Here is a 12673-nt window from a genome sequence, read left to right on the forward strand (position 1 = left end):
AAGAATGCTTGTGGTTATTGATCTGAAATGCTTCCCTCTGGTTTCAGCAAGAAGTGAATTCAATGGGGAGGTTCTTGTTCTTTCAAGCTGTGATGTGTTTGATAGTACTTTATGCAGTGCCAGTAGCTCAATCATGGAGCAAGGAGGGCCATATACTGACCTGCAGAATTGCTCAGGTAAACTCTTGATACTGCTGTAGATGTCTGGTTTCTGAAAGATAGAGCCACTTCAAACAGTGAATTATAGGATTGGTCATAATAGCCTTTGGGTAACTCCTTTCAAGCGCATCTTTTGACAGGAACTGTTCCAACCGGAGGCAGTGGAAGCCGTCAAAAGCCTTCTGCCGAACTATGCCAATGGTGACCTCTCGTCACTCTGCTCGTGGCCTGACGAGGTTCGGCGCTGGCCCAACTACCGGTCGATGAACTCCCTCCACTTCGTCAACACACCTGATCAAGCCTGCACCTTCGATTACTCGAGTAAGATCCTGGCCTTCGGCCTATCAGTGAGAAGGCAGCAGAGAACTCTCATCTTTCTTTCACTTGTCTACAGGGGACTGCAAAAAAGATGAGTGCGTTGTCGGTGCCATCAACAAGTTCATCTTGCAGCTGCAGCACTACCATGAAAGGACAGAATATCCTGAATGTAAGGAAGCCGCTGTTTCTTTTTGGTTCTGTGGATTAGAATCCTGTCTAATGTAGTTAGTTGTCTGCAGACAACATGACTGAAGCTTTGTTGTTCTTGTCCCATTTCATGGGAGACATCCATCAGGCATGAGAAAGCTCCCTGCACTCCCTGTTGGAATCTGATTCACTTACTCCTCCGTGACTGCTGACTTGTATTTGATTCTTCATGCAGCCCATGCACGTAGGATTCACCAGCGATAAGGGCGGCAACTTCATACAAGTGCTCTGGTTCAAGCACAAGACTAGCCTGCATCGTGTAAGAATCTAGCTGATTAGACAGTGCACAAGCTTACAGCCACATCATGGCAGATATGATCAATGCCTTGTGTTTTGTTTGGCATGAATGGATTAGGTATGGGACAGAGAGATACTTCGCAAGGCTCTGGATAGAAAGGACATGGCTGCTTTCCAAGAATGCCTTCACGAAACCTTTAAGGTGAGTGGTTCCTCTCTGCACGCAAGCTTCAATCTAACAAGCAAAGAAGAAAATATAACCTCTTATGTTTTACATGCATCTGCTTAGGAGGAATGGAAAGGTGAGAATTCATCATGGACCGACTGTCCCGATCTCGTCTCATGCCCGAAAAAGTAAGAAAACAAAGAATAATATGCTTTGATCTGAGTTCAAACACTGGACAAATCTCCCAGACCAAGTGTCTTTTATGTTGACAGGTATGCTGCAGAAAGCATACGCTTGGCATGCGAGCAGGGCTACAATAGAGTCCAAGAAGGGATGAATTTAGCTGGTACGTGCAACTTCACATGAAACAACTTAGCAACCAAAGAATTTTGAGTAAAAGTATCAGTGTTTGGTACTGTTCACAGATGACTACTTCGATTCAACGATGCCCATTGTGGCCGAGAGGATTGCACAAGGAGGAGTCAGGTTGGCCATGACTCTGAACAGGGTATTCGGGGAGCACAATCAAGCAATACCATCACCCTTTTAGAAGTTTATGCTACCAGCTTACCATGGGATGAAATAAGTAGTTCTTTCTAGTTTTCCAATGTCTTTCCTTTTCTCTCAGAAAATTATATTGCATATAATTGGAGCAGAAATAAAATTGAGAGATTCAATTGCCTAATTCTCTCTCAGTAAATAGTCAACCTTTTCTGACACCTTCAGCATCCCAATATCACATATATATATATATATATATATATATATATATATATATATATATAATAAATATAATGGCAGATATATATATATGTGTGAAAAATCATTAACTGAGTATTTATTATATATAATTTTGGGAAGCATTAAATAGAAAGAAAGACATGGTGGGGACGACGATGGACCCCGCAGGGGGGGTGCGAACGGTTTCGGTACGTACTCCGCGCTGCCAAATATAACGCAGAGGTCGAAGCGTTCACCGTCCATGTGAGGAGCGCATCTCATGCTTCCTCCGCGAAGCAAGGAAGGACAGCGCGCGAGACTCCCGAGACATGGCTAGGTTTTGCCCCATTGATGCCGCCCACGCCATCCCCTTGGAGATCCAAGGACCGTAGGCAGCGGCGCCGACCGAGGTCTCGGCCTGTCGCTGGAAACGTCTCCTCCCCACAGACAGACACACACACACCCCTCCCTTGTCGGGTCGCGCGGAATGGAAGAAGGCGCGCGCGCGAGGGAGCTCGATGTGGCGGTGAGGGTGGTCCAGATGGCGTGCTCCTTGTGCCAGAGGGTGCAGAGCGGGCTGGTGGGTCGGAATAGGGAGCAGATCAAGGTTAAGGAGGACGATTCCCCGGTCACCGTTGCAGGTCCGTAACGCTGCCCTTGTTCCCTTCCTCTGCGATTTCTCAGGTTCACACGCGTTATTGTGTCGATGTGCTGGTTTCTTGAAATTGGGAATATGTGACCCAATTAGTCTTCTTGATGAGTTTCTTGGTAGATTGTCGATCAGGGGGTGAAAAGTTTGGCTCTTTTTGATGTTCTTGTGTTCTTGTTTACGGTACTGCGATGTCAATTCCTTGCTCGTAGATGGAAACTGTGTTTGTTATCAGTTTAACAGGTCATCTTTGTAGTAATCCGTATTTAAGGATTGGGGTACTGCCTCATTTTTTCTTTACATTCGATGTCAGTTCTAATAAATGGAACAGTAAAGCCACTGAATGGAAAAAGTAGTGCATTTTGCTTGCTATTTGTCGGAGGTGCTTCGTTGCTTTTTTCGAATCAAATTTAGCACCTTTAACTTGTAGCAACTAAAATGAGCGGAAGTATTTGAAGCTCCTGCATTGACATAAAAAATGTCTCTAGAATGGTGTTGGGCAAGAAGTTTTGGTGAAGGAACCAAGATAACTAAAAGGCTTTTGTTGTTCTTCTTCAATACTGACTAGAGGGTTGTGATGGAAGAGGGGCGTGAAGTTGTGTACTAGTAGTGCCATCTTCGAACTTGAAACCACATAAATCTTCTGAAATTGTATGGAGATCGACCTCATAGAATTGATAGGATTGGCTGGTTTGAGGTATGGTCGACCCCATTCAAGGGGCGCTCCTCATCCAAAGGTTTGCCATAACCAGAAAAACCTAAGTTTTCACAAAAACTCCATGCAGAGAAAAGGACCAGCAAGAGACTGATCCACCATATATGAAGCTTCCATGAGGTTGAAAATTTTCCAAGAAAACCAATTAATAAATACTTTTCTTCTCCAAGGAATCTTTTAGGGATTGAGTCTACACAGTATGATCATTCCTGCAGAACAGGGAAATCTGGGCTGCTTCTTTTCATGCAATTAGCTCAATGGGAAATTCTTATTTTTTGGTTACAAATGGGGAGCAATTTGACATTGTTGTTATAACAAGGACCATTGTTGATAAATAAGCTTGTCTATCCTTTGTTATGGGTATTGTAACCACAACTCTAGAAACTATTCCTTTAATTTCCTGAATTGTAAAATTAATTCTGACAACCTGTCTGGATTTGTCATTTTCTCAGGAATGTCTTGAGATAAGGATTCTATCAGCCAACTGTAAAATTAACCTTGATAAATAAGCTTGTTTATCCTTTGTTATGGGTACTGTAACCACAACTCCAGAAACTATTCCTTTAATTTCCTGAATTGTAAAATTAATTCTGACAACCTGTCTGGATTTGTCATTTTCTCAGGTATGTCTTGAGATAGGATTGTATCAGCTGACTGTAATTAATTTTAGTATTTCCCTATCCGGTATATACCAATTTATCTTAATTTTTAATTTTGTGGTTTCATTTTGATGGCAGATTGGGGCGTTCAAGCACTAGTTAGTTTGCTTCTTTCAGAATGTTTTGGCGGTGAAAATGTATCAATTCTTGCAGAGGAAGATGCCCATACACTGTCAAGAAAGGATGCCACAACCTTGCTGGAATCTGTGATTAGTACTGTAAACGAATGCCTGAGTGAAGCTCCGAAATATGGATTAAAATGCCCTCTAAAACATTTGGGGGCTCAGGAAATTCTTGATGCTATTAACAGCTGTAACTCTTCTGGAGGTTCCAAGGGAAGATTTTGGGTCCTTGACCCTGTGGATGGCACACTTGGTTTTGTACGTGGAGACCAATATGCTGTTGCTCTTGCATTGATAGAGGACGGAGAAGTTATCCTTGGTGTTCTTGGTTGTCCTAACTACCCGATGAAGAAGGAGTGGCTCAACTATCATCAACGCTACTATAGACTGATGACTACGATGTCTCCTCCGTCTGGATCCTGGCATAAAGGCTGTGTAATGTATGCTTGCAAAGGTAGTGGTGAAGCTTGGATGCAACCACTGGTTCATGACTTTGGGGAGTATGACCAGCAGAGTTCTGCAAGGATGATTCGTGTATCATCCATTTCTGATCCTGCTTTTGCAACTTTCTGCGAACCAGTCGAGAAGGCCAACTCAAGCCACTCCTTTACAGCTGGTTTGGCTCACAATGTTGGCCTAAGGTAATTTCTGGAAAATATTTTTAATTTACTCATGCTAACCTTCCATAGTTTCTAATAATGTTTGAAGTCTCAGCCCAACACTAGTTTTGACTCATTATGGGACCATTGTGGCATCGATATACTGACCAGTACATTGACATGTACCATCTGATATTGCTGAAAAAAATGACTGGCACCAAGACATATGGTCTAGTACCAGTTCTTGGTTTCTTCTGCATCGATAATTAAGCTCAATGCATTTGGTTTTGCTACATGGCCCTCCTTTTTACCCACTGCACACAAATTGATTTTTCTCTAACGAAATCTTACCACTCAAATAAATGAGATGGACGTATACTTTTCAAGCACCTCCGAGAAACTCAATGCCATTTGTGTTGCTCCTTTTTCAAAGCATGATTTTTAATTTTGATGTGTACTACCTAGTATGGGTGGTACGTACTGGTTCGAGAGCCTCTCGGCACGTGGACTGCTCGCTACTGGGCGGTACCAAATTTTTGACCCGAAGTTTTTAATATCGGGCGATATGGGGCTGTATTGAGCGGTAATGGTCGATTTCGATCGTTAGTGACCTTTTAGCTATTTTAACTAAAATAGTTGAAAACACTAATACAATATGTATTAGTGTATGTACCGTACCAAACAAGACTCGGTATCGGTACAGACCAAAATTGCGAACCTTGTTTCAGAGACTTCCCATTGAATCACCTTGAATCGTTACTTTTGGTTTGTTTCTCCATGTGCAGAAAGCAGCCATTGCGAGTGCATAGTATGGTAAAATATGCTGCCATAGCTCGAGGAGATGCAGAGATCTTTATGAAGTTTGCAAGGGCTGGGTACAAGGAGAAGATCTGGGATCATGCTGCAGGGTTGGTGATCATTCAAGAGGCTGGTGGAGTGGTCACAGATGCTGGAGGGCATCCATTGGACTTCTCCAAGGGCATATATCTTGAAGGTCTGAGTCGAGGCATTATTGCTTGCTCTGGACCTTTGCTGCATGAGAAGATAATAAATGCGGTCGATGCTAGCTGGGACTCATCAAATTTATAAGGATCGCATGTGATTTGTCAAGCAAGGCAAGTTTAAATGACTTTCTCACTAATGTTGCTTTTCCCTTGACAATTTGCAATGCTTTTCAAACACTGCATAATAATTCGTAGTACAATCGAGCATTGTATAATAATTCATAGCACAACCATCTTGTCTATCTTTCGATACCAGCTCTCTTGATTCTGTTCCAATCTTGATACTGACGATGCTAACTAAAGTTTCAGATTGGATAGCTTCCAATTCGGAAGCTAGGACCGATGAAAGCTACAGTTCAGAAGGAAGATCCGGAATTCCAGTTCGGAATCAAGGGTCGAAGATTGCTGTTTCGACTGAGCCGTGCTTAAGACAAGGAGTCAATCAACTAATAACAAGGTGATCGAGGAGGAACTGTGCTGTGTTTGTGCAAAGGGATTAAAGAATTGATCTGTTGTGGGGCGTTCTCTCCGGGATCTAAGATCTAGTTGTGTGTTAGTAATGTATAAACGCAATGTAATCTAATATCTATTTTTATCTTATCAACAAAGTTGATGTTGAATATCAAGTTTTAAAATGCTGTTAAAACATCTACTACTGCCTTTAGAGCAATGGTTTTAAACATCTTTATAATTGCCCCATAAGGTGCATTTATGTTGTTGTTCTTTGGGATTCATGGAATGAAATCAAATTGTTTCAGTAAATCTATTTCTTTGGGACTCCATAACCAACAATTAATCAACCAAATGTTGGGCTGTACCAAACTTGATCAAATTTGAGAATATATATAAATGCAGCAACACTTTCATATTATAATCAAATAATAATAACACGAGAAAATGACCTAATGATTAAAAGATATAGGAGGAACGGATAAGGATAAAAAACACTTTCTAACCACATATAATAATTATTTAATTTAGAAAAGCTTAACAGTACAATCCAAATTTATGTTTGTATGCAATTTTGGCAAATATTTGGAGTTTTGGCATGATGGCAGAATTGGAATTTCTGCGACAAATCCCGACCTATTCTTTCACGCAAGTAGGGATCCCAAGTCTACAGAAGCCGAACAGCTGCGGATCGACGATCCAACCTCGACGGTGGATGCCATTATCCACCGCCATTAAGCCGTCGACGGCCTCGTCCTGCCCTCCGATCCATTGTCTTCTTCACTTCCTCTTTTCCCCCCTCTCGCCAGCGGCATGGACGTGGACATGGTGATCGACTCTGCTCCCAACGGCGATGCCTCCTCCGGCGCCGCATCCGCCGTCGTTCCTCCCGCCCCCACGGCCCCTGCCGCCCCTGCCGCGTCGGCGCCCCCGCCATCCACCGCCCGCTTTGCCCAGGTCTCTGAGTCTCTCAGACTGGAGCACCAGTTCGCTAGGGTCCCCTTGGAGCACCTCAAGAAGACGATACGGACCAATTACCGCCTTGCCGAGAAGGAGGTCGCCGCCGTGATCTCGAGCGTCGCCGAGGCCGCCGACCGCCACGACGCCGTGTCGAGGGATGACGCCCTGACCCAACTCAGCTCCCTCGTTTCCCGCCTCCAGGGCCTCAAGCGCAAGGTGCGTTTTTTCTTGGCAGGCTATGCGATCGATAATTCATGGTTGTTGTATTATGATGCGTTTCTTGTTTCGGCGCAGCTGGAAGAAGGGAGCAGGGCGGAGAATCTGCAGACCCAGAGGTGCCGGGCTCGGCTGGAGCATTTGGATTCGGCGGCCAATACCGATAAGTTGGCTGAATGGAAGGATGTCAGATTGAGGCGGATACTTGTTGATTATATGCTTCGTATGTCATACTATGATACTGCAAAGAATCTTGCAGAGACCAGCAAGATTCAGGTATCAAGTCGGTACTGACCATTCTATGTTAAAGAATAATCTTGTTTCTTCGTAGATACTTGTTGATTGTATGCTTTGAATGTCATACTATGATACTGCAAAGAATCTTGAAGAGACCAGCAAGATTCAGGTATCAAGTTGGTACTTACCATTCTAGGTCAAAGAATAATCTTGTTTATTGGTATTTTCATTTGTTCTACTAGTTATTAAAATTATATGGCCTCTTTCATAAACATAGGATAGGTAGTCTACTACTCTACTCCTTATATGTCATTACATGGTTAAGTTACTAGTTGAATATCTGATTATCTAATTACTTACCTTCGTCCAAACTGATCTTCGTTAATGGTTCTCTTCTCTCATCATATGCTATGTATGTCCTGCTGCCTTGGATTTTGCAAGGCTCCCTTATTAGGAGGTTATTCAGGCGTTATTCTGATTTATAGTTATTCAAGCATTGTACTGATGGTTTAATGTCAAGTGAATTCATACTAATACTATTTTAGCCTCTATTCATTCAGTACCTCTCCTTATTATATGACATTTTCAGTGTATGTTTTGGATCAATAAATTAAAGTGTAGGATACTAAGGGCAATTTAGTTTTAAGTGTTCCCTGATGGATTTCAGTGGACAAAATCATGTGGAGCTTTTTCTGCTTAAAGACATACCACAAACACCTCTAAAGTCAAAAATACTTCAAAAACGTAAGATTGTTTTGATGAGGCAAGAAATCAGAATACTGCATATATGACATATGTTTTGAGTTGAGCTATCCTGCATATATGATTGTTTTAAGAGTGCCAATTTGCAGAAGTGATTGTCAAAGTTTCTCTTGTTGAGCTATCCTGCTATCCTGCATATATGATTGTTTTAAGAGTGCCAATTTAAGAGTGTATCAGGTTTGTCATCAGATCTCTCATAAATTCTTATTTTCCATATGTAAAAAACGAATAGAGAGGTTAGTTTAGAAAGAATGGTGAGCAACACCATGTTGCTTTTTGTGTGTGTGTGTGTGTGTGTGTCCATGTTCAATCAGAAACTAGGATGCCTGTTGAACTCTGTAACAAGCTGTATCTTAAGTTCTTACCTTCAAACCTTAAACTTCCTTATTAAAGATTTCATGGCCAGCATGGGTGACATGTTGTTCTGCAAATTGTTGATCTTTTTTTTAATATGTTTCTTCGTGCTTTTTACATTAGCCACAATGTGTGTTGTTTTTGTGCTTCATCTTTTTCATTTTGACCTAGCTAGTCGTTTACTATAGGAACTTGTTGATATTGATGTCTTTCTTGAGGCAAAAAGAGTTATTGATTCTCTTCAGAACAAAGAGGTGGCTCCTGCTTTAGTATGGTGTGCAGAGAACAAATCCAGGTTGAAGAGGTCTAAGGTATGTTTTGACTTATGCTGTTATGTTTTTAATAATAGTTAAATAGTTGTTTGCATACACCATTCAATACTTTCAACTAAAAAGGGACAACCATTTTATGAGGGATTTCTTTGTAGAGGAGATCACAAGACCATAGTTTGACATTTAATTGGTGTATATCTGAAATCATATCTCACAACTTCATATCTTTGCTGTTGAATGATGAGAAAATTCTGATTGTTCTATTACAAGTCTCCATGAAGTTGTCTTTTTCTAGTTAGGAATTATAGAGTTTATCTTATGGATAGGATTGTAATGTTATTCTTTTGCTACGGGTAAAGATTAACAATTTAGAAATGATGTCTCTTGTTGATTGGAACAGCTGTGGGCCTGCCTCTTGAACATCAGTTTTAATCTGGGTTGTACAATGTTACCCTTTTCATGGCAAGCTAAAACTCTTTGAAGGATCTAGCTATCGCAAAAATCACCCAGTCATGGTTCTTAAACTACCTCGGACTTGTCACTTATGCAAAACCTGCAGAGACTGCCTGCTATGAAGTTTCTTCAAATTTTCTTATATGGGCGACAGCTTATAACAAAACCTGTAGCTGTTTATTTTCTCACTTTGCCAGCCTTTTAATGGGTATTTGGAACAAATAATCATATACAATGATCATAAAGTTCATCATCTGGTATTAGGATTGTCATGTTATATCAATGGAAAAACCACACTGTCCCGCAAGGTTCATTTCTTATACTCTGGCCTTGACCAAACACTTCCCTGAACGTTTTCAGTATTTCTTTTCCTTAGATCAGTAGGTAACAGTCTGTCAGGTTATAAGGTGGGAGGCCTCCATGCTGGATATCTGACATTTGTGTATGAGATCCAGAAAGCTTGGTTCACTTACATCTTGTCCTCTGAATTTCAGAGTAAACTTGAGTTTCAATTGAGGCTTCAGGAATTTATAGAGCTGGTTAGAGCTGATGAAAACTTGCGGGCCATTTCATACGCCCGAAAATATCTTGCACCTTGGGGAGCTACTTATATGAAGGAACTGCAGCGGGTTGTAGCAACCTTGGCTTTTAGGCATGATACTGAATGTACAACTTACAAGGTAAGTCAATCCTCCTCTGTTCTGCATTTGCAAAACCTTGTTTATCTGGGCCATTTCATGCTCTATGATAAGCTGCTAAAGAATGTTTATTTGTTTCCTTGTTCAAATTAGTCCTTTTTAGTTGTGGCTGTTATAACTGCATTGTCATTTATAAACTGGCCTACTTGAATAATTATCACATTTCATTTTCTATCAAATAATATTTCTCTCTGCTATTCTCAATCCATTTGTTTGGATAATCAAAGGAGAGAGTATTGTCACAATTCCTCAAGAATTTTTGAATTTTCTTTACAAGTGAGCTTCTTATTATCTTTATATAAACTGGAGTACTTCGTGTTCTATAAAATGTGAAGGCACATACATCACTTTTGACAATAGGTTGGTAAATTGGACTTCTTGTTTTAGAAGTTCTTTGTGACAGAAAGTTTGAAGCATATGCCTTTGCAGGAAAGAGTTCATAATTTTAATGATGACAATAAAACAAAAAGGGAGAAAATGTTGGTTATGATTTGCAAAAAATTTAGGTTTTTGAAGCATCTTCTGGTTATGATCTGTGGTTGCTTTTGTGAAGGAAAGAGTTCACAATAAAAATAATAATAAAATAAGGGATAAAAATGCTGATTAAATCTGCAAAGGGTTTAGGTTTTTGTACCTTCTTTTGGTTAATCATTTCCCAAATTGTTAGCTGGAGGCAATAGAATTTGGAAATTGGATCAACTCAAATAAGTTTAGGTACCATAAATCAATAATTATGCTAAAGGTGCCCTCATGGTGAAACCAATGAACATTGCGGTTGTTTTTTCACTTGCCTTATTTTTGGATTGTAAAGGTTATTTTTTCACGAGTAATGACTTGAGGTGCTTGTACTGCTGGATGTCCACTCCATGCAGTTATGAAATTCTTCTGTTGACTATAAGTTCCTGTGATGTTATGAACATATAGGGAAAGAGAATACCTGCCATGCTATAAACATATATGAGACTACTAATGTAGTCTGGTGGAATGTCCTTGTTGTGTAATGATCTTCTCTATTTGATGTTCTTTGCATATCTTTGTAGGTGTTATTTGAGCCAACCCAATGGGATTATCTAGTCGAGCAGTTCAAGCAGGAATTCTGTAGATTGTTTGGCATGACTAATGAACCTTTATTGAATGTCTATCTCCAAGCAGGCTTAACCGCCCTCAAGACTCCGTATCCTCAACATGTTGCATGATGAATTTATTAAGGCTCTTAAATTTTATTCACTAGCATATACTTGCTCAGTGTTGCACATGCTATCTGCAACTATGGGAGATCCATCATTCATTTCATGCCCGTTTCTTTCTTGACCTTGCTAAGACTTTGTTACAAAGAGTCTTGCAGCAAGGAAGATCCACTGTCACAAGAAGGCTTCCGCAAATTAGCAGAACCACTACCATTTTCAAAACTGCACCACTCTAAGCTAGTGTGCTACATAACTAAGGAGTTGATGGATCATGAGAACCCACCACTTGTGTTACCCAATGGGTATGTCTACAGCACTAAGGTATGAATTATTTTATGGGCTCTTTCATTGATGGAAGTTTATTTACATATTAGACTGGCTTTGACATTTGTTCGTCTGGCAGGCTCTCGAAGAAATGGCCAACAAAAACGACGGCAAAATAACATGTCCAAGAACTGGTGAGGTCTGCAACTTCACTGAACTTGTAAAGGCATATATTTCATGAATCTGGCTTCCAGTAATTTCACACTGGAATCAGTAGTTTCCTGGTTACGTTGCCCTTGTAAAGATTATCAAAGTTGGTTTGCTTGTTATGGCCAACTGGCAACGTAGTGAAACTAGGTTACAACAAAACTGTGATAACATGTATGCAATTTAACATTTGTGCAATATCTACTTTACACTACAGTTCTTTAAGATTGATTTGGGTTGCAGTAGTCTTGTAAAAGTCTGATATCGACATCTAAATTCATCGCCAGTTTCGATGATCTAGGAGATTATCAGGATGTGAATGGGTCTCCTGTATGCATTTAGTAGATAAACCATTAAAATGGGTGTTATCATCATCATTAGATGGCAGATTGGTTAATTCCTGGAGTTTCCGAGGATTGCCACTTCAACTTTGCTGCAGGTTGGACAAACTTTTTCTTTTTGTTTGGGGTCTCATGTATCTGTTAGATCAAGAAGCTTATCATATGTCAGGTTTCACCAGAATCAAATTTGAGATTGGATGAAGTTGGTGTCACTTTTCCAATTCATCAATGATCTTTGATTTTATGTACAGCATTTGTAGTCTTAGTTGATGCACCAATGAATGAATACATCTCTCATGCAAAAGAATGTGATCACTCAGAAAGGATCAAGTCATTGCACCTTCAGCTTGTGCCCATCAGCTCTAGTGCAATGTCCACAAGGGAGCCAAGGGGTGTGCCATGCCTTCTCAGTCCCCACACTGCCAGAGAATATGTTGTAACATTCAATCTCTGACGTGGTCTCTGAGACACATTGGAGTTCCTCCTCCTTGCCTGGACCAGTGAAGAGTCTGTTATATTTCTCATCACAGTTCATCATCCAGATTGTGATTTCTATTGTGGACCTCCTTATTCTGGGGACCTTGGCAGATGGGTGGTTGTACTCCTCAAGTATCTGCACCAGCCTCTCTGCAAATTCCTCCTCCCTGGTGCCAAGTTGTTCAAGTTGCTTGGAGAGTACTCCAGCATCCATGAACCTGAAGACTTGTGTGGCAAGACC

General features: G+C 40.7%; 3 protein-coding genes across 3 annotated transcripts; all 3 read left to right on the plus strand.

Annotated features, from left to right (window-relative positions):
* The first annotated feature begins 17 nt into the window (after window positions 1-17).
* On the plus strand, window positions 18-1771 carry LOC135587206 (endonuclease 1-like). Its single transcript, XM_065078333.1, has 9 exons — window positions 18-176; window positions 299-479; window positions 553-645; window positions 716-771; window positions 859-942; window positions 1039-1122; window positions 1210-1274; window positions 1359-1432; window positions 1512-1771. Exons 1-9 carry the CDS (start codon window positions 63-65, stop codon window positions 1634-1636), a joined length of 876 nt encoding a protein of 291 aa, XP_064934405.1. The 5' UTR covers window positions 18-62; the 3' UTR covers window positions 1637-1771.
* Window positions 1772-2058: 287 nt separating this feature from the next.
* LOC135588930 (3',5'-bisphosphate nucleotidase AHL-like) lies at window positions 2059-6058 on the plus strand. Its single transcript, XM_065081264.1, has 4 exons — window positions 2059-2447; window positions 3908-4592; window positions 5336-5665; window positions 5864-6058. The coding sequence occupies exons 1-3, from the start codon at window positions 2294-2296 to the stop codon at window positions 5637-5639; spliced, it is 1143 nt and encodes a 380-aa protein (XP_064937336.1). The 5' UTR covers window positions 2059-2293; the 3' UTR covers window positions 5640-5665; window positions 5864-6058.
* A 607-nt stretch (window positions 6059-6665) lies between these two features.
* Window positions 6666-11839, plus strand: LOC103993589 (protein MAEA homolog). Its single transcript, XM_009413708.3, has 7 exons — window positions 6666-7180; window positions 7259-7456; window positions 8722-8844; window positions 9753-9938; window positions 10997-11130; window positions 11278-11464; window positions 11547-11839. The coding sequence occupies exons 1-7, from the start codon at window positions 6818-6820 to the stop codon at window positions 11646-11648; spliced, it is 1293 nt and encodes a 430-aa protein (XP_009411983.1). The 5' UTR covers window positions 6666-6817; the 3' UTR covers window positions 11649-11839.
* The last annotated feature ends 834 nt before the right edge of the window (window positions 11840-12673 follow it).

The sequence above is a fragment of the Musa acuminata genome, chromosome BXJ1-8, assembly GCF_036884655.1.
Source record: "Musa acuminata AAA Group cultivar baxijiao chromosome BXJ1-8, Cavendish_Baxijiao_AAA, whole genome shotgun sequence".
NCBI lineage: Eukaryota > Viridiplantae > Streptophyta > Magnoliopsida > Zingiberales > Musaceae > Musa > Musa acuminata.

Coding starts and splice junctions, on each gene's coding strand:
- LOC135588930 (XM_065081264.1), top strand. CDS start 2,294: ATGGAAGAAGGCGCGCGCGCGAGGGAGCTCGATGTGGCGGTGAGGGTG. Junction 2,448..3,907: donor TTCCCCGGTCACCGTTGCAG/GTCCGTAACGCT, acceptor TTTTGATGGCAG/ATTGGGGCGTTCAAGCACTA. Junction 4,593..5,335: donor GCTCACAATGTTGGCCTAAG/GTAATTTCTGGA, acceptor CTCCATGTGCAG/AAAGCAGCCATTGCGAGTGC.
- LOC135587206 (XM_065078333.1), top strand. CDS start 63: ATGGGGAGGTTCTTGTTCTTTCAAGCTGTGATGTGTTTGATAGTACTT. Junction 772..858: donor TCATGGGAGACATCCATCAG/GCATGAGAAAGC, acceptor TTCTTCATGCAG/CCCATGCACGTAGGATTCAC. Junction 943..1,038: donor ACAAGACTAGCCTGCATCGT/GTAAGAATCTAG, acceptor TGAATGGATTAG/GTATGGGACAGAGAGATACT.
- LOC103993589 (XM_009413708.3), top strand. CDS start 6,818: ATGGACGTGGACATGGTGATCGACTCTGCTCCCAACGGCGATGCCTCC. Junction 7,181..7,258: donor TCCAGGGCCTCAAGCGCAAG/GTGCGTTTTTTC, acceptor GTTTCGGCGCAG/CTGGAAGAAGGGAGCAGGGC. Junction 7,457..8,721: donor CAGAGACCAGCAAGATTCAG/GTATCAAGTCGG, acceptor CGTTTACTATAG/GAACTTGTTGATATTGATGT.